The sequence below is a fragment of the Periplaneta americana genome, chromosome 2, assembly GCF_040183065.1.
Source record: "Periplaneta americana isolate PAMFEO1 chromosome 2, P.americana_PAMFEO1_priV1, whole genome shotgun sequence".
NCBI classification, from domain to species: Eukaryota; Metazoa; Arthropoda; class Insecta; order Blattodea; family Blattidae; genus Periplaneta; species Periplaneta americana.
The window spans coordinates 37,668,911-37,694,661 of NC_091118.1; the positions used below are offsets into that span (position 1 = coordinate 37,668,911).

General features: G+C 35.6%; 1 protein-coding gene across 6 annotated transcripts in view; it reads left to right on the forward strand.

Moving 5' to 3' along the window:
• The window catches only part of LOC138692626 (transforming acidic coiled-coil-containing protein 2-like), a 302,133-nt gene extending 278,303 nt beyond the window's left edge, over nucleotides 1-23,830 (forward strand). For all 6 annotated transcript variants that reach the window (XM_069815690.1, XM_069815681.1, XM_069815700.1 and 3 more), the window contains 7 exons: nucleotides 2,739-2,907; nucleotides 5,237-5,435; nucleotides 6,748-7,001; nucleotides 12,573-12,734; nucleotides 13,313-13,462; nucleotides 16,333-16,555; nucleotides 22,286-23,830. In XM_069815690.1, coding sequence (XP_069671791.1) covers nucleotides 2,739-2,907; nucleotides 5,237-5,435; nucleotides 6,748-7,001; nucleotides 12,573-12,734; nucleotides 13,313-13,462; nucleotides 16,333-16,522 — 1,124 coding nt within the window. In that variant the 3' untranslated portion in view covers nucleotides 16,523-16,555; nucleotides 22,286-23,830. The remainder of the gene's footprint in view (nucleotides 1-2,738; nucleotides 2,908-5,236; nucleotides 5,436-6,747; nucleotides 7,002-12,572; nucleotides 12,735-13,312; nucleotides 13,463-16,332; nucleotides 16,556-22,285) is intronic.
• Nucleotides 23,831-25,751: the final 1,921 nt, after the last annotated feature.

Genomic DNA, 25,751 nt, shown 5'->3' on the forward strand with positions numbered 1-25,751 from the left:
TAGGTGTTATATGGATTTTATAATATTGTTACATTGTTAATGTTGTCATTCTTTCAGGGATAGTGTGTAAATAAATCAGAATTATAGTGGTTAAACCTGTATTTGAATGCAATATATTGTGGAAGAAGTTTACAAAAGAGTCGCTATATGGAAGAGGCATTTAGTTGTGCTAGAAGTGTACTGGCTAGAAGTGTTATTATTCGGTTGAGAAGCTTTTATCATCTAGTCTGCTGTCAAAAAATCTGAAAGTTAGAGTTTATAAAACAGTTATATTACCGGTTGTTCTGTATGGTTGTGAAACTTGGACTCTCACTCTGAGAGAAGAACATAGGTTAAGGGTGTTTGAGAATAAGGTGCTTAGGAAAATATTTGGGGCTAAGCGGGATGAAGTTACAGGAGAATGGAGAAAGTTACACAACGCAGAACTGCACACATATTCTTCACCTGACATAATTAGGAACATTAAATCCAGACGTTTGAGATGGGCAGGGCATGTAGCACGTATGGGTGAATCCAGAAATGCATATAGAGTGTTAGTTGGGAGACCGGAGGGAAAAAGACCTTTGGGGAGGCCGAGACTTAGATGGGAGGATAATATTAAAATGGATTTGAGGGAGGTGGGATATGATGATAGAGACTGGATTAATCTTGCACAGGATAGGGACCGATGACGGGCTTATGTGAGGGCAGCAATGAACCTTCGGGTTCCTTAAAAGCCATTTGTAAGTAAGTAAGAAAGAAGTGTACTGGCTTTGCCTGGTAGAAGCAACTTAGCCCTGTAGTGTAGTCCGTGCTTAAACGAGATTTTGTTGGTTTGTTTATAAGAGTTTTTTATGTTGTCAGGAAAACTTTAGTGCTGTTCTAAGTGTTACATTATGCTTGAATTTAAAATGGTCCATATTTACCAATATCGTGTTACTGTCTTTGAGTTAGTGCTGTGTATCTAGAAAATATTACGTAATAGGGAAAAAAAACTGATTTTTCCACTTAAGCATCGCAAAATTATGTAAATCCACCCATTTACATACCAGATACACGAAGAAGTTGCAATGTGTCGACTAGTGTTATTAATTATTATTAAAAGGGGGAAAAAATAATATCATGGCAGAAAAGAACCAGGAAAGATTAGTTCTTGTTTTAATTGACTAAGCCCTGAGAAGGTGTTAAATATTTCAGCCAAAACCTGACTCACTGGCTGGGTCGAGCTTAGGCCACTGGACTTGCCCTTGATCTATTGTCTGTAATGCATTTACTCTATAATAAATCATATTTAATCTTTGTAAGTATAACCACATTAATGCATGTGTTTCATTTAACAGCCATTGGAGGCCGGTTGATTTCCAGTCTTAGTCATGGCTTTGCTAAGATAGCATCAGTGTATGGACCATCACCATCCTTTGTACTTTCCTATGAAGATTTCACCATTCGACAGTCACACGGTACCGTTCCTGTTTCCTATCATTATCCATGAACTGTTAACAATAAGTATGTCTCTAAAATGTTGGTGTAAATTGGTACAAATGTGACACAGTTTAAAATCTTTTAATGTTTGGTGATATTTTTTATAGTATTGCTATGAAGTAAAACAGTTTACAGTTGTAATTAGAACCCTCATTGCTTTCTATAATTCAGAACAAAAAGTAGGGTTGCCAGGTGCCTCGTATTGTATGGAATGTCCCAGATTTGAGACTTGAAAAACTTGTTCTGTGTGAAATCCATATGGGACACCAAAAATCCTGTATTTACGAACATGTCATACATAGATGGCCAACGGTTATTTTTCTCGTATTCTTTCCCAGATTGATTGTATGAATATCGTGTTGTAAAATTGTGATAAGGAACTGTCACTTTTTTATTTTATTATTTCAGTTAAAAGTGATTCTATTCCCAAGCAATAGCTGTGCACAGTTCTTGGTACAGTAATTATTGTTGTTGAATTATATGTAATATGTGTATGGAGACATGAAAAATGTTTCGAACCAAAACGAGTGACTCTCCTCTTCAGGAAACAAAATAGGATGTGTTACATTTAGAAAATAGAACATTATTTACTATAGTCCCATCGCTCTAATTTCCGGCAGCCAATCGCGTTGCAGGTCGGCTACATTTAGACGTGTGCGTCTTGTGATTCACTGATTCATTTCTTAAGGCTCGATAAATATTTAATATAACCCCCCTCCATTTAGCTCTTCTGTTGGCGTTCGCAGAAAGCACATGAAGACATTATTTGCTGAATTACATTGCTTTTGATTTATTATCATAGGAGCTACTACATGATAGTGTTTAATGGTGTGGCAAATAGATTCCTCGTATGGTAGCTTGGCAGCGTAAGAACAAAAATGGCGAACGATACTACCTACCTAGACTTTATAGAGCCTTCACTTTCTAAACATAAGCAAAGAGGCGGAGTCACACCGGAAATAACAGCGTCGGGACTGTAGTTTGTATAAACATAACCTTTGCAGTTATCTCTTCCCAATCTGTCATTAATGTCCCTTCTAAATTTTATTAAAACAAATAAATTAATGATTAACAATATAATACCTTCAATGGTGTAAGGCTAAAGCATTTTTTCCTGTATTGTGCTTTGTTGTGCTGGGCACTCACAGATTTTTCTCTCTCTCTCTCGAAAGTTCATCGTATTTTCCTAAAGTTAAATGTTGCAACTGTCCCTTATTTGCATTCTGAAGTTATGTGTATGTGAAATGTATTGAAAGTCATGCATTTCTTCTTTTCAGTGTTTAAGGATCCAGCAGCATTTGAGTACTTAAATTCTGTGGGTAATTCTCACACAGTGTCTGATCTGCGTAAAGAATCTTTATATGTGAAATTTGACCCGTTGGTGGGAGGAATCTCCAGAACAACCGACAAGTCGGTGCCTTTGCCCCCAGCAGTAGAAGCTAAGAGGTAATAAATAAGATGATGGTCGTGCTTTCTATTTAATCACTTGAATAGAGTAGAATTTGAGAGAAGCTTTGTTTTATTCAGTGATAAGGATATTTAGGAAATCTTTTGTATATATGTAATAGATATATTTAGTACTCAGAAGCTTGACATGTATTATCTCATGGTCGGGTTCAGTGCAGTTAAGTTTTTTCTTCCCAGTGACTAAAGGAACGACTTCTCTAGACTCTGCTAATATATTGAATTGAATTTTATTCATAATTGATGACGTTTGTAAAACTGAATTTTTAACCCTCAGTGATAAGATGATATGTGAAGCTAATAAATGGCATAGTTGAATTTTGACTTGGGCATGAAATATATGCTGCAGACTTAGGTACAAGAATCTGTTAAGTTTGACTTACAGTAACGTCCCTACAGTTGAAATGGACTTGACTGCTTCACTTATATGTGTCAAGAAACAAGACATGTTCGGCTGATTCTTGCTCAAAGTTCTTCCCACTAGATGGAAGATAAGTCAATATTCTTTTCCTACAGTATATACTATTTCAGTATCAATTTTAACTACAGCTTTGGTCCCCAAGATCAGATACCTGTAGATCACAGCAAACCCAGGTTTCTTTAATCTTTTCTATTTTCTGCCTTTCTCTTTTTCTCCTCATATGATCCATATATCTTAATGTCGTCTATCATCTGGTATCTTCTTCTGCCCCAACTCTTCTCCTGTTCACCATTCCTTCCAGTGCATTCTTCAATAGACAGTTTCTTATCAGCCAGTGACCCAACCAATTCCTTAATGCTTCTATTCGCTTTGTCGTAATGTCCATGTTTCTGCCCCATACATTGCCACACTGCATTAGTTCTTCCTTAGTATCTTCCTTAATTTTTTTTCCAGAGGTCCGCAGAAGATGCTCCTTTTTCTATTAAAAGCTTCCTTGTCCATTGCTATCCTCCTCTTGACTTCCTGGCAGCAGCTCATGTTACTGCTTATAGTACACCCCAAATATTTGAAGCTGTCCACTTGCTCTACTGCCTCATTTAGAATTCGCAAGTTTACCTTCTTTGTTTTTCTTCCTATGACCATAGTCTTCGTCTTATTTGCATTTATCTTCATCCCATACTGCTCACAACTGTTATTTAGCTCCAGTAGCATATCTCCTAGTGTCGTCTCCTCTTCTGCTAACACCATCATATCATCAGCAAATCTAATGCACTTTATTCCACTTCCTCCTACTGTCACTCCTCCCATGTTCTAAAAACAGTTCTTTACTATATCCTCCAAGTAGATGTTAAACAGGATAGGTGATAAAAGGCATCCTTGACGTATCTCTCTCACAATTTCACTTCATTCAAGACATTTCTCCTCCTATCCTGACTTTGACTCATTTCATACAAAGATTAGTGAACAGCCCTCTCTCATTCCAATCCACACCTATTTTATTTAGAATCTCCATCAGTTTATTCAAATCCACTCTGCCAAAAGCCTTTTCTAGGTCCACAAATACTACAGAGTGTTCGTCTACGGGTGAGGCCAGGAAAGCGGCATGTACTGATACGCCGCTTTGTGCACGCAGTTGTTGAGACACGCTTGACAATCAAGGACGTCAAGGTCGACAAGTTATCACTTGTGAGCCAGATGTTGCAGTATTTAACACGTACAGCGCAGTTTCTTGACACAGTTGCATAAATATTCTGCGTGTGTGTAAAATTTGTTAACAATGCAAAACGCAAAATTCACGCTTGAACAAAGAGTTTTTATGTATGATGCATATGTGAAAACAGAGTCATGTAGAGAGGTGCGTAGGCAATTTGAAGTGAAATATCTGGGTGCTCCAATTCAGGGTAGAGAAACTGTTAGACGTCTTGTTAACAAATGAAGGACAACAGGGTCGATAAATGCTACAATTCCTAAGTGACAACGAAGAGTATTGACGGAAGAAAAAATTGATGGAATCAGTGCATCATTTGCATGCTCTCCTTATAAATCTCTAAGACTTGTTTCACAGGAAGTTAGTGTTTCAAAAACATCAGTCTTTACTGCTGCTAAACTTTTAAAATTAAAACTCTACAGAGTATAGTATAGAAAGCAGAAGCTTACGGATGGACGATTCCCGCAAGCAACACCTCAGGCAGGCCGCTTTCCTGGCCCCACCCGTAGGCGAACGCTCTGTACATAGACTTCTTTGTGTTATTGATCATATATGGAGGCACAAGGTACAAATCAAAAGAATGTGTGGGCTCTTTATTTTTAGGTTATATTGTAATGAATACGACTTCTGCTGCAAAAAGTGTCAACACCTATTTACAAAAGGCTTTTTTTTTTCTCTTTCAGTATCAACTCCATGCCTATACTTACAAGCCCTGTGAAAGACGAGCAGCCAGATAACACCACCCCAGTGAAGAATCCTGCAATATCAGTCATTGATAAACTGATCTCACTCAGTCCATCACCTTTGAAGTCGTATATTACATCTCCCACGAAACAACCCTTAGTGTCTCCAGTGAAGGAGCCTGTACCAGTACCTAAACAGGTATCGGTACCAATACATATACATGCATGCAAGGAAATTCCTTCTGCTTCACTAGATGCACAGAGTCTATAGGGATAAGTAACCATTAGGGTAATGACACAGCGCTGGCTTTTCAAGCTGGTAACCTGGTTTTAGTCCCTGTTGATCCAAGTGGAATTTGTGGCAGGCAAAGTGTTCATTGGTAGGTTTTGCATATTCCTATTTTCCCTACAGCATTCCTTCATCACTCTGGGTCTTCATCATCATCTTGTATTATGTAGATCAGTGGTTCTCAAACTATGATCCGCGGACCATCTGTGGTCCTCGAGGTCTGCCCTTGTAGTCCTTCAAAAAAGACAGAAGAAAAAATAAAATTCAAACGAATTGCATATCACACTATAGCTGAAAATCTCAGAGTTTGTAAATGACACATGGCAATCGCCTTTCACTTTTTCTCCCAGTACTGACATTTTATGAAATTTATTTACCCTACCCGTCGATCGACTTCCCACTCTACTCTCGGCAAAAAGAGGGATTTAAAGCACTATGAACGTGGTGTTTCTCGCTATCTTTTCCATGCAAATCTGGCAACGTGCCTGTAACCCAGCTAGGGACTACCCAAATTCATAACGGGATCAAAGTACCGAACCTTTTCATGTATTTATGACTTTCTTAATAGTTTGCACATTGAAATGGTCACGTACTGTATGTCGTACACCAATAACATGCAAAATTGCATCTTTACTTGTTGAAAATCGGGCATGTTTCTGCATTAATTTTTTTATTTCTCTTTTTCTAGATGACGATATAAGAAATTTTCTTCTATTAACATTAACTTAATTAGTTAATACTAATATAAAATTAATTGAATTAAATTAATTTTAATTAATTCTACACTAAAAGGTAAGTTTATTGATATTAAAATATACTACAAAAATGATAAATTTGCTTTCGAAGAGAACAAGAGTAAGGTGGTCCGCGGAACTGTTCTGACTTAAAAAGTGTCCCCACTTCAGAAAAGTTTGAGAAACGCTGATGTAGAACATCCGTAGTGCACTGAGCACAACACTATTGCGGCAAAAAGATCTACTGTTAATGACACGTCACTTCTAGAGGGGTTTTTGGGTTGGGTGTATGACACAAGTCAGATATCTGCTATTGAGGGAGATTACACATCTCGTCCTTTTTTAGTTCTCGTCCTTATCTTTAATAATGAGTGCCATCATATTACACAGCTTTTATAAATATTACATTAAATCATCTTCTGAACTCTTCAAGTATATGGGTTTTTTCAAAACTGTCTTCACAATCTGAAAACTAAATGTATTTACAGGAGTCCATTGAACTCAACTCTTCAGAAGTGATTGCAAATAATGCAAGGGTAATGGAGGAGCTGTACTTGTTGAGGGAACTGCTTGCTGCAGAAGATGAGAAGCATAAAGAAACTGTGACTCATTTGGAAAAGGAGCACGAGACCTTGAGAAAGCATGTGGAGAACCTGCAGTCTCTGGTCAGAGAGAGTGAAGACCGTGAGGCAAATTTGAACAAGAAAGTGGCTGAGAAGACACAAGCTCAAAAGCAGATGAGGTACAATATTTTACTTATTTCCAGCACTTTTTTTTCAGCCGGAACGGTCCGGAACGCCTTCCGGTAAACTTTTTGCCATTACAAATTCCAACGAGATATATTTTATAAGCAAAATTGAAAATTAAAATTGCCACCATTGCAGAGTCCAAGAGTTTACATTTTCTCATTATTATCGTTGGTGCAAAAGTAACTCATGCAATCTAGTGCTATGAAAAAGTAATGGAACGGAGAAAAATTCTCTCCGGCGCCAGGATTTGAACCCGGGTTTTCAGCTCTACGTGCTGATGCTTTATCCACTAAGCCACACCGGATACAACTCCGACGCCGGTTAGAATCGTCTCAGATTAAGCTCCAACTCTAGGGTTCCCTCTAGTGGCCGCCCTCTGCACTACGTCATAGATGTCTATGAACCCAGGACCGAAGTCCACACATGTGCTGAGGTGCACTCGATATGAGTGACTAGTTGGCCGGGATCCGACTGCTATCTTCCGTTATTGATCCTGAAACTATAGCTCGAAATCGCAAAATTTCCGTTATGCTTAAAATTGATGAGCTCCGTTTGGAACTTATTGTAAAATAAGGTATGTAGGCCTAATATTTTTATACCTACGTTTTTGTTGTATAATGTGATCGAGTGATAGAGTTCCGGTAAACTTTTTTCCAGAAAAAAAGCACTGCTTAATTCTATAACATTATACAATCACCCATTGAAGTTGAACTATGAAAAGTTCAGTTCGTGTATTCATTACCTGAATATCAGTTACCGGTACATAGTAAAGAAGGAAACAGTGGAGGAACTCTCAAATCCATAAACATTGTCAAGAGGACTGCCATTTGAGTGAAAGTAATTTATAGACACTTCCTCTCGAATAGAAACTAACTGTGAATAGCAATCAGTTAGCCTTGAATCACCGGTGTTCCCTGACTTTTAAATTATGTAGTGAGAATCAGATATTCATCTAAAACAATGGTACTCTTTATTTGGCCTGCAGGCTACATGTGGCTCTCAAAGATATTTATTGCGGCTCTTGAACTAATATTACTAAAGGATCATTAAAAAAGTGCGCCAGTTTTGAATTGCTTGGTATTTTTCATTTCAATATCCATGAACATTCTGTTGTTGCTTCAGTCTGAATTTCTCGCATTCCGTCATTGTGTGTCTAGCCATGGAGCAGTTTAATATTGCGCAACATGTGCTAAAGTTTCAATCTCCAGGCAGCCATGTCTGCACTGGGTACCGTCGAAATATATAATCCAGAATAATACATCAGACTACAGGATATTATTACAACAATAGAAATGGAAATAAAATAATACACCAATATAAAAAATAGGATACAGTAATATTAATAAAATTTGAGGACAGAATGAGCAGCGCTCGTGTTCGGTCGCAGTTCAGATATATTATTAATAGGCTATAAGAGGGAATACTGTGTATAAATAAGGTAAAATAAAATAGGAACTAAAAGTAAAATTACAGCTACAGTGAAATTACATAATATAATATTAACATAGAGGTGAATAACAAGACAATTCATGAAAAAAATTTAATAGCTTATTACAAATTAGGAATGACCAGCCTCATGGTCTAGTGGTCAGAGCTTCTGGCTATAGTTCATGAGGTCCCGGGTTCGATTCCCGGTTAGAGCACAGGAATTTTTCCTTAAAGGGGATTATTCCTGTGTTCGTCCATGGTCTGGAATTTAGGTTAAGTTTAGATTTAAGACCTCTCCTGGCACCACATTATCATAATCATCCTATCACATCATCGGGATAATGTAACTCCGCCTTCCAGGCGCCCCAAGCTCAGAAGTGGGTTACAATTAAGTCACAGACAGGAGAGAAGACCAGAAATGTCGAAAAGACAACCTGGTGGCATTGGATTTAAAAAAAAAAAATATTGCGCAACGTGTGGTTCGTGACAGTGTGACTGTTAGTCCAATTAAATAGGTTCTTCACCATTACCAAGAAGTACCGGTTCTGTATTCATAATTTATTTGTTTCTACTTCTAGGCATAGGATGTTCTTCAATATAGTGAATTCTCCGATATGATATCCATTACCACCATAGTGCCACCAGTCACTCTGCCCACGAAACAATTGAGTTGCTCTATGAGTGGTTCCTGGATCATATCATTTGGCCATCAAGATCATGTGATTTAACGCCATGCGATTTTTTTCTATGGGGTAATCTTAAATCATTGGTATATGTCAATAAACCTCGAAACATCCGCGAGTTAAAAGGGAAATTCGACAAGTTGTCGGTGAAATCCAACTGGAAATTTGTCAGGCAGTCATAGTGAATTTCACGGACAGAGTTCTTGCATGCCAACGCAGTGGAGTGCCCGACATCTTTTTCCATACCTGAAATGGGAAGGTGAGTTGAACATGTTTATGTCCTAGTTTAAAGGATTTTGAAAAAATAAAGTTCAAAATTTGATGTATCAAAACCAGCGCACTTTTTTTAACGCTCCTTTATTATTTTTCTTTTTCTGATATATATTTTTTTTTAATTTCTGTAATAATGTGCAACTTTAGAAAACTTCGGTTACCCTGCATCATTACTGCAGTCAAGGTATATTTATTTAAAAAATAATAGTAGTGTCGTGTCTCATCTGCTTATTATGCCTTGATATAATAATAGATTATAAACGTTTTTATGTTAATAAATGTTACAATAGCATGCATTCAAATTATGATAACAACCAAAACATTCTCAACCAAGGATAGAAAAACTGAAAATGTTAAAGATGTCTATAATATCTGAATAGAAAGTAATGTATTCACTGTACATAAAAACGAATTGACAACAAAAGCATTGTACTATGTAGCAGTCTTTTTGCAACATTATGGAAAGAAGATTAATTTCCACTTGCGTACCAAATATCAAATACATGCGGAAATGCTTAAAGTATTGCTAGAAAATGATTCTCTGTCATCTGAATAACCCATATTTTTTCCGAGGGTTGGCAGCAATGTGGCTGTATTTTCGAGCAGAGGTCAAAAGTCAACATTAATACAATGTACAAATATTGTGATAATGTAACCATTAGAGGGTTGCTATCAAAAGTTTGGCTGTCCCTTACAAACATTTCATAGTTTAACTTCATATGGCACTTTAGTTTCCCGACATCATTGCCTTCAGAAAATTGCTGTTGAAAATGAAAACGAAACAATGCAATGTGATAATGGAGGAAGAAGTGACTGATTTCTTCACAAAGTAAGTAGGGATCTAGTATGTAGGGAAGAGTTGTGTAAATAGGATAAACTTTTGGTTTTATCATATTTTTATGTCATGTGCTACTTTCGTAGAATGTAATGTAGTCTGGCATTAACCAAGATTGCCATGAAAACTCGATCTGTTATGCACATCATTTATGCTTGTAAGAAATTATTCCCTTCATTTGATTAGCCATTTGCTCCAGTGTTTTCAGTACACAATCATCGATATCTGTAATAAGTATTTGTTTATATATTAGTACTGTATTTTGAATTACCTGTGTTATCAAAACTGTAAAATTATCAAGTACAATAGACTGTAATATAACCGAAATTCTTAAAAGTCCATATGTCTCCAGAGGCAAATTTCCAGTTTTAAAGCAAAATTTATGCAAGAATGCTGCTTCATTTTTTCATCTATTTCCACAGAAACAAAATCCGCCAACAGTGTTTAACACATCCTTACCCAGTAAGATGCCACCACACTTTTCTGTACAAAAGAAGAGCGATGATCTCTTCAGAATCATTCAGGGACAAAACAAGCTTTTCTTTCAAACCCCCAACAAACACAATCCAAAACAAAAAAACGTGGTGTTACCAACCTTAAAACTTTAAAAGCACACCACGTATATTAAGATGCCAGGGAAAATTATGCAGATTAATAATTCAGTTATTAATTCTTGATAAAAATAGAAATATGTTAATGTAATTATTGAGGAGCATTTTTTCAAAAGTCACCAAACGTCAAAATTTTCATGTCAATATTCATGTTACACATATCCCTGTGAATTACGTTTTAGCAAAAGTTGATTATTGGTACTGTTATAAAGCAATGAAAACTGTAATCTTTTCCAAAACTTGATAGTCGCTCTCGATCATTTAAAGCAAAAGTCTATAAATGTAAACTACGTTATAAGCAGAATAGAATATGCAACATATGACATCTAGATAGCATTTTATATTTAGATCAACAATGCAAAATGTACAGGTGTGAATTGTAAATAACGTCTTTAATTTCCGGGAGTTATTGTTTGAGATATTTCGAACACAATATTTAAACACAATTTTGCTCATTTTTGCTTCCATTCCGAGATAAAAATTATTTTATATGAAACATTTCATGGCATGTTTTGGGAAAACCGTTGATGTAATTCCCATTATGCTCTGTCAGTTGAAGAGAGCAGTGTATTGTGATAATAATTGATGAAAGAATTTTAGTTTTGTCCTTTACATATGCACAAATTTGATCTGAACAAATGTAACTTTTTAAAATTCCTTTTCAGAACGAAAATATAATAAGAAAATTAAAAACGTGTTAATGTCTTCAATTTGATTAAGTAAATTTATAGCTTATGTGTATGGATCAGTCAGCTTATAGGATATTTGTATTCTCTAATTTCGGAATGTATACATATTGTATTGTATAAACCTGTCTGTTTTTTTCTTATTTATTTTCTCTTCCCCCCCCCCCTCCAGAAATTGTCCTACTTGATTGGCATACGAAATTATTCTTCTCTGTGTTGAAATTATATTATGTGATTTCATTGTAGCTGTTACTTTACTTTTAGTTTCTTTTTTATTTTATTTCTATATTCCTCTTTATTGAAAATATATCTAAACTGCGAGCGAACACGAGCGCTGCTCATTCGGTCTTCAAATTTATTTATATTATTGTATCCTCCTTTTTATACTGTAACAATGTACTTATATATTTTTTTGTATATATTTATAATATGTGATTTTATAGTCCCGACGCTGTTATTTCCGGCGTGACTCCGCCTCTTTGCTTACGTCTTAGAAAGTGGAGGCTCTATAAAGTCTAGGTAGGTAGTATCATTCGCCATTTTTGCTCTTACGTTGCCGAGCTACCATGCGAGGAATCTATTTGCAACACCGTTAAACATTATCATGTCGTAATTCCTATGATAATAAATCAAACGCAATGTAATTCAGCAAATAATTGAGCGGCAAATAACGTCTTCGTGTGCTTTCTGCAAATGCCAACTAAAGAGCTAAAATGGCGGGCGATTATATTAAGTATTTATCGAGCCTTAAGAAATGAATCAGTGAATCACAAGACGCACACGTTTAAATGTAGCCGACCTGCAACATGATTGGCTGCCGGAAATTATAGCGACGGGACTATAGATTTATAATATGTAAATTAGCAATGGAAAAAATTCAAAGTGTCGTTAAATGTTATGTAATATACAGAAAAAAAAAATTCTAAAAAAATTAGTTTGACGCATTTAGCGACTTTTGAAAAAAAAAAACCCCTCCTCAATTGAGAAATGTGTTACTGTATCTGTATAGTGAATATAGAACTTATGCGTCATCTTTTCTCTTACATAGCATTATTATGGAGGAGTATGAGAAGACAATATCAAGACTTGTTGCAGAGAAGGAACAAGAAAGACAAGCACATGAGCTTGACAAAGCTGCTCTGCAGAAGGATAGGGATGCTGCAATGGGCCATCTTGCTAATATAGAAATAGCTTTTTCAGATTTGCATAAGTAAGTTTTTTTTTTTTATTTCTAATAAAATACCGTATATATGCAAATACTCCACACACATTTTTTCCAGAATTTTGCGAAGAAAAACTGGGGTGCACGCATTATTTGTAATAAGGTTGGTACCGCTTTGTCTCAGACACTTTTTTAACTTTCTCTCCTAAATTAGGGTGCACGAATTATTCGATGTTGCAGAGTATTTGCATATATACGGCAATAAGAAGTCCGCCTGTGAAGTATTCAGCAAGTTAATGTAAAATAAAGAAGCTTACCTAGGCCAGTCATGCTTAGCCCTCTTCAGAGTATTATCCTTTGGACCTCACATAATTATTACACCTTTCCTTCCATTTTCATAACAGTCTGCAGATTGCTCTTTCAGAATTGCCTTCACCTGCCTTGTCAAATTCTCCCTAATCTCGTCTACAATCTGAAATGTCCTCGCATTCTCTGGCGATTTTAGCTATATGGACTCTGGCAGATGTTTTTGGCTCAGCAATAATAACACTCATTGGTCATTAATAAATTTTAGAGCTAAAGCGTCTTCAGTTTTATAATTAATTGAGATCTTTGTAATCCTACAGAAAATATGAGAGGAGCAAAACAGTAATAGAAGGGTTTAAGAAGAATGAAGAGGTTCTGAGAGCCAGTTTAGCAGAGTATGAAGCTACCATCCGCAAGCAAGAACAGAAATATGATGTTCTGAAGTCCCATGCCATGTCTCAACTAGAAAAGTAAGTACCGGTTCTGTATTCATAATTTATTTGTTTCTACTTCTCCACACAGAATGGAAATTAGCTTACACCAGTGATCCTCATTATGTAACAAACTATTTAACATGAGTTGAAATCTGCCCTTAATTCTGCATATTTCAACAGCATTAACTATTGAATTTTAGAAAAGGGGTGGGGTACACAAAATTTGAATTTCAATCATGCAAAAACAAAAAAACTACGTGTTACGTCACTTCTCTATAAATTCTAACCTATTATTTGTTGCAATGAATTCTTCTGTTGTTCTTCTTGTTGAAATCTGGAATGTTGTACACTATTTATTTCTTTACAAACAGGAAATTGAATTGTGATGAAATGATAAGCACATGAACTCAATTTCGTAACACTGTAAAATACTCAGATAACCTAGAAAATGGAAGGGGACAGCCACCGCTGTAGAGTAACGGTTGGCATTCCTGGCCATGAAAGAATGGGCCAGGGCTCAAATCCTGGTTGAGGTTTTTTCGAGATTTTCTCTCATCCCATTAAGAGCAAATGCTGGGTAACTTTCGACACTGGACCCTGGATTCATTTCACTATCATTTTCAGCTCATTCAGTCACTATTTAACGATAGCAGTTGAAAAGGCGTCGTTAAATAACCAATTAAAAAGAAGTCCATGGTAAAGTACTAATTTTACTCCATTTTTTATTTTATTTCTTTGGTCCAGGAAAAATACTATTTTACGAAAATATTAATAAAAGAGAAATGTTTTTTTATGAATTGCTAGTATTTTCTCTGGACCAAAAATACAATACAAGTGGAGTAAAAATTAGCATTTTACGTGGACCATATCTGTGATAAAACAGTTTAAGTACACATTACTGTGGCTCACTGAAGCTGTTTCCTTTAATTTTCTAGAGTATCAGAGTGATTTTCTAAATTGCTACAAAATGACATTCCTTTGCTTATGATTTACTGCATTTTGTAGGGGACATACGCGTATTTATTCTGATCTTACATACATGGATTTATTAAATTGCATGTTACACGTTTCTTATCTATTCTTATAAAGTTGGTTATTGCACAGATCAAGTTTCTGTGGACTTAGTTGCTTTTCTAATAATCCGTCCTGGTAAATGGTTTTGTTCAAGTGTTTTATCATCTGATTTATCTCACTTGTAAAATATCTATACTAATAATAAATCTGTAGCCGAAATTTTTCTGGTAATTTTCGATTTTCCAAAAATAATTGGTCCTAACATATATAATTAACCAACCTGAAACCGAAAATCGCTTTTTTGAAATTTTTGTCTGTCTGTCTGTCTGTATGTTTGTTACCTTTTCACGTGATAATGGCTGAACCGATTTCGATGAAAATTGGAATATAAATTAAGTTCGTTGTAACTTAGATTTTAGGCTATATGGCATTCAAAATGCATTATTTAAAATGGGGATTGTAAGGGGGTCTGAATTAAATAAATCGAAATATCTCGCTTATTATTGATTTTTGTGAAAAATGTTACATAACAAAAATTTCTTTAAAAATCATTTCCGATAAGTTTTATTCTTTGAAAAATTTTGATAGGACTGATATTTAATGAGATAAATGAGTTTCAAAATTAAAATAACTGCCATATAAGGCGGTGTAATGAAATAAACATACGAATTCGTCTATAAGGGGCCTTGGTCAACAACAATCGAAAGCTATGAATCATAGCCTACAGAGAATGTTTCTGTGTTTGTATGAAGTAATATCGGAAGCTAAATTAACCGATTTGTGTAATTAATTATTATTTCACCATTGGAAAGTGTAGTTTCTCTAGATGGACATAATGCTATAATGTTATTACAGTAACTTCTGAGTGAATTGAGGACATGTAAGAATAAAATAGCACGAACAAGTTGATTGGCTATTCTGTGTATTCGTTTCCTGTATTTATTTAAATCATATTTATCTCAGAGAATTAACGAACCACAAGAGTGTATTGATTTAGTATGCAGTAATAATATGTTAGCTTAGCATTCCATTATTTTATAATCCAAATTTTAACTATGCTCAATTGAATCGTGTTAAAATACATAAAATACATATGTATTAAATGCAATGCAAAAAAATTGGGTAATGAGCCAAGCAGTTTATGTTGCGCTGTTGTAAAATAAAATTTGTTCCTCCTGAGATTCAAGAGCCCCCATAACAAATTAAAAACTTTCTTATTGGTGTACATCCGTTATCAACACATTTTTATATAATATAATTTAATTTAAGTTATTTGAAGGGTTCAGAACCATAGTGGCCCAAGCGCCATTTAATGAATACGTAGAAAACAAGGCTTAAAATTAAGTTATTATCATAATTCAATGGAAACATATAGCAAGTAAAATAAAGTATAGACATTAAATCTAAATGATATGTCAGTCTTCATTAAAGTATGGATGCATGTAATAAAAATTAAGAAACATGTTAAAGGAATTGTCATTGCACCAAATGAGTGTCTCTGGACCAAAATGATCGCATTTTAATTATTTAAATACAATTTAAATTAAGTAACATATTAAACGATTTATCCTTCTATCAAACACGAATCTTCCCTAGATCAAATGTCCTATTTTAATTATATAATTACTTTATATTTATTTCTAATGGGTGCAGCCGAGCGCACGGGTAAGGCTAGTATATAAATATAATGCTAAAATATTTGTAGAATCAACACATTACATGCACTAGACCATCTAGGACGACTGCAAGTGTGCTGTGGAAAAGATTTTATTTTGTTTGTTTGTTTACTCTTGATCACTTTCAGCTTGTATTTGTTCAAAATTAAAAATTTAGTTTTCAGTTACATTTTATGTTTAATTATTGAAGAATAACAACATTTGTTTCTTTTTCAGTGCAAACCAAGAACTGGATTCTGTTCGCCGTAGTCAACAAGCAGAAACAGCTAAATTAAAAGCAATGTTAAAGAAAGCAGAAGTAAAAACTAGCTCACTGGAAGAGATGCTGGAACAGAAAGTGAAGGAAAATCAGGAACTTGCTTCCATTTGTGATGAGCTTATAAATAAAGTTGGCGCCAGCGAGTAAGCTGAGCCTAAGATGATTTTGATTTATGCTATGGTAAGCTATAATAATTTCATACATATTTTATTTTGCTTTGAAATTAATTAAATATACTTTTATTTGATAAGTGTTTTAGGTGCATTCTTTTATGCTAGCTCCCCTCCTGCTTTTTCCTCTCTTTCTTTTCCTCCTCCCTACCTTCCCTTTCCACACCCCTTCTCTCTAACCAACCAGTACAGAGAAGTCTTTCAGATTCTTGCACTTATTTGCATAATCAACAGAAACTGATTCTGTCTTGAGTAGATTGTAATTAGAGTCCGGATTTTTATGTAATATTGATAATAATATGTACATAAATATGTAACTAAAAACCTCAAAATATGTACTACATATGAGCCGTTCAGAGCAGAAGTGGTGTAAGTCAAAATTGACTTACACCACTTTTGCTCTGAACGGCTCAAATAAATAATATACAAAATACAATTCCTACTTTCTCTTTGTTTTTTTTTTCTCTCTCTCAATCTCTCTGTTCTTCGTATATACATTTACAGGCAAAATATATATTCATGTCATTTAAATTTGTATAATAACGACCGAATCATTAGCCTAGTTTATATGAGCCGTTCAGAGCAGAAGTGGTGTAAGTCAGAATTGACTTACACCACTTCTGCTCTGAACGGCTCATATATACAGTAGAGCATTGATTATCCGAAACAATTGGGGTTGGGGGGAGGGGTGTTCAGATAATTGATTTTTCGGATAACAGATCATTTACAAAAACAAATTGTGCCGGTGATATAGGAGCAGTATGAAACAAAGAAATGCTGATATTAAACATAAAACTGTACATAGAGTATGTATTTTTTGTCACACGTCTTATAAAATAACACAGAAAACTGACTAGCCTAATTTGACAAGTTCATAATGGCCATTAAAGTATGCCTACAGTTTAGGAAAGTAAGTCCAAACTTTTTTGCTTCAGAGCTGAGACTCTTTTTTTCTGCTAAATCTTGCAAACGGCGCTAGTGAAACTTCTACATGGCGATTGCACAAACACAAGTTTTCCGACTTGAACTCTTTCGGTTAACCGATGTTTCGGTTGATCGGTATTCGGATAATCGATGCTCTACTGTAATATCACAATTTTATTGCACAGGAAATTAAAAATTATTTATTTAAAAAAAATGGTTTTGTTTTAAATAAAGATAAATTATAAGAATAATTTCATACAAATTACACATTGTCACAATATAGTTTTTGGTGCGATTCTAATGTTAATCAAGGCATGAAGCACAATGTGCCATAAGATATTCGACACTGTATGAGGTTATTGTGCATGTTTAAACAAATGGATGTGTGTCTTCTGGAGGGTTCCGCATTTCTCCACTGAGGGTCTGCCTCAGGTGGTTGTGTGTCATGAAATCATTATTTAAGCAAGACCTGTCAATCACCTAGATTTTTTTAGAACAACGTGCAAAACAACAGGATTAGCAGGGAAATGCCAGTGTATACCTCAGTGGTTGTCCTACCCTGAATGCTGAAATGTGTCTCCCATTAGGTACTGACTATTTTGAGTTTAAAATTGTGTAAATATTTTTGTAATTCCGTTTCAGTTTTTGCTGAAATATTGATAATATTTTACATGGCGTTTAATTAGACAACATTTGACATGGATATTAGTTTTATGTAACACTGTGAAATATGTAAAAGTATGTACTATTAAAATTAAATATACACGGTGTTTATACCGAAATGCCCTATTTTTATTTTGCCCTCAATACCAAAGAAATTTTATTCACAAATATGTCATGTGAGGTATTAAGTTGTAACAAAAAAAACACACTGCCATGGTAGTCCCTGCGTTGACACAACGGATATCTAGGGATGTACTAATGACTTCCACAATCCAGACATGGAGGAACTTGATCAGAGAAGACTGTCACAAGAACGATCTACCTGGACATGCTGCAGCTGTAAGTCTTTCCCAGGTTGTAGTTTCAACAAGATGGTGCTCCACCCCACTGGTCGCTGGATGTGCAGAGCGCATTCCTGGGCATTGGATAGGACGAGATGGACTCCTGAATTGGGCTCCACGTTCTCCTGACATCAGGCCGCCATTCTTTTTTGGTGCTATATGAAGGACAGGGTGTACACCACTAAAGTGCAAGACCTTCGAGACCAGATTGTGGAAGCCATTGGTGCCATCTCTCCGAGCATGTTGGAGTGGACCTGGACAGAAATCGAATAAGACTAGACATCCATCGTGCGACCAAAGGAGCTGACATGGAAGTTCATGATTTTTTGTTACAAACTTAATCCCTCATATGACTTATGTTTGTGAATAAAATTCTCTTATCTTTATTTTTTTGGTATTGGTAGCAAGATAAAAATAGGGCATTTCGGTGTAGGCACCTCGTATTGGTCTTAATAGCCTAATTCGACAACATTTTGAGTTTTCAGACAGATACATACTAAGAAAAAAATATTTAATTACTAATTACATAAAAATCTGGACTCTAATTATAAAATCTTTCAGGATACCATGACATGATAGTTAAAAATTTGAAAAGAGATTGTCAGTTTTCTATAAGTCTTTTATTCAAATGGTGCAATTTATGAAGTACAGAACACACTTTATTAAAAAATATGTATATATAAATTAAGTGAAAGAAAACAAGTACAGTAGAACCTTTATTATCCGTGGTAATGAAGGGGCTGAACTGAATGGTTAATAAAAAAAATCGGATAATCCGTACTATGAATGATTTTCATCATTTAAGTGTATAAAACAGTTTCGTACATAATTTAAAGTTCCTGTCATGCTGCAACCAGAAGATGTCTTCATTAGTGATGGGTCCAACCGGCTCTTAGGCGCGAGGTAGCTCGTTGGCTCGCGCTCCCAAGAGAGAGTCGTTCAAAAGAGTCAGTTCGTTCACGAGCTGGTTGATAGCTCCTTCATTCGCGAGCTGGTTGCCAGCTTTTTCATTCGCGAGAGGCTAGACAGCTCGCGAACGACATCGTTCAAAGAGCTGGTTGCGTAACATATCGAAACTGTTAATAACAGTGTCATCTATGACAGTAGGAATCAGAAGGATAAGAGGGACAATCATATTATGTTAAACAAAATAGATGAAAAAACAAAGCCTGCAACATAAACGTTATATAATGTTATACGTATATTTTTCTACAAACACATCAGCTGATAGAAAGCCACGTAATATTAGTTCCACATCCGTCCGCTACTGGCGTATGGCGCGGTCTCACCTTCTCTGTCTTTCTCAAAGTAACTGCAGATGTCACGTGATCATGCATTGAATGCCATTGGTTATTCGAGAGCGGGAGTCGTGAGACGAGCTGTGAGCTGGTTGAGAGTCGCGAGCTGAAGCAGCTGGAAGTGCCTCGCGAACGACCAGTTCTCAACGAGCGAGCTAGCGCATTACTAGCTCGAAGGAGAGAGTCGTTCAAAAGAGTCAGTTCGTTCGTGAACGACCCATCACTAGTCTTCATACTACTAGACATATTATGTACATAATTAATAACAAACACAATGCAATACAGTAATATGTAGCTCTTTATCCTTGCTTTGTATTAAATCGCTCACAGTAGTAATGCCAACCTCATATTCTGATGCGACATGTAGGCCTACCACAGTTTCTCTTTTCCAAAGCTGCTCAATTTTTTTTATTTTTCTTTTGACATTCGTGGAAGAGATTTTGCATATAAGTAATACAGTACAGCCACTCGAACAGGAGGACAATATTGAATGGTGCACAGGTTTGCAGTTGTGTGTAAGTTCTTGGGGACATTTTTCTGAAAGCAGATTGTGACTATTTTACAAGTTAGTAAAACACACCCTCCAATAAGTAACTGTTTATGGTTGCCGGCAATGACAGAAGCATTCCTACTACATACTGTGTAATGCTAGTGGTAAAGATTGCAATAACTCTATCTATAAAAAAAAATACATACAGTACTGATGTAATGTACAGAACTTTATATTTTCTTTGGAGCAAAAAAAAAAGAAGCATGAGGAAGACAGTCGGATAATCCGCCGATTGGTTAATAGGGTGACAGATAATCAGGGTTCTACTGTACATTAATTTAAAGTGTAAGTCTAGAATATGCAGTCTGACCTGACCCTGCTTGCCCTAAATGCACGACCTACTGGAAGTTTACAAGACAAAAGACATAGGAGGAGATGATCCAGGAAACCCCAAACAATATAATACTTTGTGTAGAATGTTTTTAAATAAAGCTGAGTATTTTATTGTTAATGTAGTGATAATTAGGAGTAATGGTGAGTGATTGTCCAAGAGATTCTGTGAATGACACAACCGATGCCAGTAGCACAGCTGTGAGCAGATGGAAGTCCCAATTAGTGGCAAGATTTTAAATTGAGAACAATGTGGATTTATGTAATCCTTGATTTTGTTACAAATCTATTAACATACAGGTAACCACAGAACTAGGTGCATGCACTATACTACACTTGGCGAGTTTGTGGACTTCGCTGCACCTTTGCAATGACTTCTAATTTCTGTAAAAGAAATCTTATAATCTAATCCGTCTGCAGAAGTTCTTCTGGTTGTCATAGTTTTGAAGCATCGTGTATTGTCACACCATCGGATCTGTGCCCCTTCAGTGCTGTCGTCGTTCTTGGAAAAGTTAACGTCTCTACTCACCCCATTCCACCCGTTTCTCTCCCACTACGTCAAACAGCAGGCCATTAAGTAGGTCTTTCAATCAAAATATATCTTGTATTTCTACATTTTTAAAATCTAAATTCCATGTCTCGAACCACTTTCCGTAGCGTTTCTCTCCCTCCTTGGAAATTTATTGCTTCTCTCGCAACCTTCAATAATTTCTTCAATGTCGGAACTTCTTTCTGTATTGTATAAAATTCTTGTATCTTCTTAAAATACATCTGTGCATATCATCTACAAGAATTAAAGGTTCCCTTGGTCTTTTCTTCCCTGGTGACTTTAGCTTTTCATCTCCTGCACAGACTCCCTCTCTCCTGATTTTCTTTATTAGGCGCTCTGATCTGCCTATATAAATTACATAAAAAAGTTGTATTATATTAGTATTAGTTAAGTAAGTAATTTTAAAACGTAATCAATTGAAATACAATAAGCCTCACCTGTGATCACAGCTGCTCTTTTCGTTGCCTGATTTATAGGAAACAAATATTGACCTGTTTGTTTCTCTTCATCGCAAAATGCTATTACTTACTTAATAATATTTCTTTCACCACTCCGTGCTACAGTATTCATGTTGAGTTGACAACACTGGACTGCAAGTGTAAATAAACTGTCCCGCAAGAAGGCTCAAAATTGTGAGTAGTGGGGGAGAGAAAGGGAGAGGGATAGAAAAGAGAGAAATAGGAATACAGGGAGAGAAATGAATTGCCGAGGCTGAAAAAGAGTTAGGGTTCAGTTCGCATATCTTACTGGGGCACAGATCCGATGGTCGGACTATAGTTCTATTATTACTGTGTCACGTGACCACAGTTTAAAATTGATGCAGGCAGAATCAATTGGCCAAACGGACTATAGTTCAGGGATGGGAAACAGCCACTCTCAGAGAGCTTAGCTTCTCCCGCTACAGTTGCTGTTGTATGTAGATACTCATGCTGACTGCTCTGTTTACAATACGAGTTTCCTACCTCTGTACTAGTTGAAGTACTGATAACTGCAAAGATAATGCTCTCTTTCCAGAAACCGGGCAAAAAGGTTACTTTTTTTGCTTCTCATAAGATAAATATTAATTCTTTGTACCTCTTTACAGGTAATACATGCTAAAACTGGAGGGCATTTTTTACTTGATTATTGCTAAGTATGGCACCTCAAGAAGGACAACTTACACAGCTTGAAATTCTTAATGTTAAGAATGATACCATTGTAAATATTGTTTGGATGAGTCTTTATGTAGAGAAATCTGAAATAAAATCAAATAATGAGTGATGGAAGATTTCATTATGATTATTTGTATGGAAGAAAAAATATGTTGCAATAGACAAATTTACAATATTGTTTCTTCCTCTCACACGTTTATTTTTCTCTGAATATTTGAGTATTCTTGTATGAAAGGCGCTGAGTTGCAGACAAATGAAACATTCAGCCATGTACATTTTTAGAATCTTCGTAGCTTGTAACAAATTGTGTATATATAAACTGCTAATTTCTTTAGTTGTAATCCTAGACTACAGTAAAATCCTTGTTGGGCTGTGAGTGAAACCAGACATTGCACTTCAAAACATGTCTTTTTGTCTAGTTTCTGTAAGAACTGTATCTTTTATACCATAAGCAATCTTCATTATAAAGTGACATTTGCATATTTCTATTGCAGATTTTTGTCAGTTTTATAATTGATTACTTATGTTTGAACACAAATATTTTATTATTCATGCAGTGCAAAACTGAGTGACCGTTACTGTAGGATACTTTTTAATTGAACTTAAATAGCATTTCTTTCAGGACTGAATAATATCACGTGCTTTAAATGAAGAGCTACTTTGTCTGTACATTGAGGCTAAGGTAAATACATTTTGTAATAAAAGAAAGTCCATTATATGCGGCTGTTTTACTTCAAGAAAACAAACTTACATATTTATACTACTTTTGTATACCGGTACATTAGATTATAAATGTCAAAACATATTTCAGTTTGCATACCGTTTAGGTAAGTCACTCTTTGCTGTTACGTTCTTATAGTGCAGATTTTTAATTGTATGAACTCTGTCCAATTTGACGTGTTCAGAAGCACTTGTCATTCCTTGCCCCGGTATTAAGTAAGTTTTCTTTGATATTGGTTTGTCTGTGTAATGATAACTTGATGGATTTTATATTATTTTTATATTTTTCTACAATGGTTCAATAAGTTCTGAGACATTTTCGTTTTAAATTTATATCTTTGCAGAGTTTATGATGTGCAAATTAAAATATTTAAAAGGCAACCACTGGAAAATCATATTTTGAAGTTTTCCTTGGTTTATGGTATATTAAAAGCAATACATCGAATGATGTGCAATTTGAACAAAAAGAAAAGTGTGTAGTTGAGCTTGTATAGTCATTGAATGCCTCACAACTGTTGGACCTATTTTATAGTGTGTCATGAAGCCTCTGCAAGAGGCAGCCAGTAACTCACATTGACATGTTGAGTCTGGTCTACTTACTTTGTTACTACCAGTATTTAATTTTAAAATAATGGGAAACAGTTTTAATGCTAATTTAAAGCCTAACTTAATGTGTATAATTTTAGAATTAAGTCTCTAATTCTGTATCAGACATGTTAAGAATTGAAGTTATGATATTAAAAAATATGTTCCATATATGACAATGCATATGCAATATTTATAAATCACAACACTCAATCCATCCTAACAAATTTGTTTTTTGCAGACAACTGGCATCAAATTTTTTTTGGGAAAGATACTTTCTTGTTCAGACGTGGGTTCGAATCCTGCTTGAGATGATTATCTAGTTGAGTTTTGACATCTTTCCCCTCACTAGATATGGGGGGGAGGAATAACTTGGGAATTGATACTTACAAATGGCTTTTAATGAACTCTGAGGTTCATTGCTGCCCTCATATAAGCCCACCATCAGTCTCTATCCTGAGCAAGATTAATCCAGTCTCTACCATCATATCCCACCTCCCTCAAATCCATTTTAATATTATCCTCCCATCTACGTCTCGGCATCCACAAAGATCTTTTTCCCTCCAGCCTTCCAACTAACACACTATATATGCTTTCTGGAGTCACCCGTACATGCTACATGCCCTGCCCATCTCAAACATCTGGATTTAAGTTCCTAATTATGTCAGGTGAAGAATACAATACGTGTAGTTCTGCGTTGTGTAACTTTCTCCATTCTCCTTAGTCCCAAATTTTTTCCTAAGCACCTTGTTCTCAAACACCCTTAACCTCTGTTCCTCTCTCAAAGTGAGAGTCCAAGTTTCACAACCATACAGAACAACCAGTAATATAACTGTTTTGTAAATTCTAACTTTGAGCTTTTTTGAAAGCAGACTAGATGACAAAAGCTTTTCAACCGAATAATAACAGGTATTTCCCATAATTTGCGTTTAATTTCCTCCCAAGTGTAATTTATATTTGTTACTGTTGCTCCAAGATATTTGAATTGATAGATAAAATTGGAACTTCTTTTCGCCACTACTGCTTGTTTTCCCCATGTTCACCTTTTATTTCCCTTGTCTTCCCCTTTTATTGCATTCTCCTTGCTTTCCTTTTATTCCCCTTTTTTCTCCTTGTACAGTGAAACCTCTCATTTATGGACATCGAAGGGATGTAACAATCTATCCGCATCTGGGAGGTGTCCTTTATTGGGAGGGAGGCTCCCCAATCTAACAGTAAATTTATAATGTGCATTTTGTATCCCTTCACGCTTTAAATGAAATGTATTACTGTAGTTTAATCTAAATACAGTATACAGTACTACAGTAAATTCTTTGCAACTTTGAACTACAGTAGATAAGACCGAAAAAGAAAAATACAGTACTGTGCCATGCAATTTTATTCTAAGTCTACAATAATTATGCAGTACTGTAATTTACAGTTTTCAACTTAACCTTTATGTTCAGGTGTCATGTCTCTCGAAACAGAACAACTGATTGAAGTGAAGAGAATAATCCTACTAACCCCATCATGTGTCGAATACAATTTCACAATTGCGGAAACCTTGGACCCATCAGACAGGCTAAACTTCATGACTCTGTTTATCCACACACTTCCAGCTAACAAGGGGTAGCCGGCTGGACTAATGGTAGCCTACAAGACCCTTATGTTATGTTTCACGTTAAGGAATTTCTGCACAGTTCTCAAAACTAAATTTTCCATTATTGTAACACATCAGGTCTTGAAATCCAAGTTCTGTCCGCAGTCAGGAGGTAAAGCAAGCTTTAGGACTGTGAAACAGCTGTCTGTGTCCGTGTCTGAGTGTGTCTGTAATCGAGAGTTTAATTTATTATTGTTTCTATATTATTTCAGTTGAGACATAAAAACCTGTTCATATATGAGGAGTGTCCGTATCTTGGGGGTGTCCTTAAGGAGAGGTTTCACTGTATTGTATTTTCTTTGTTCTTGCATTCCTCGCCCATCGTGGTCACTGGCACTTTCAACATACACATATCCAGAAGCAGTAATGTTGCCTTCCTTGAATTCATGCACAACATGTTAGATTTGAGACTCACCTCAACGACTGTGCGTATGACACTTGGCACCTCGTGCATC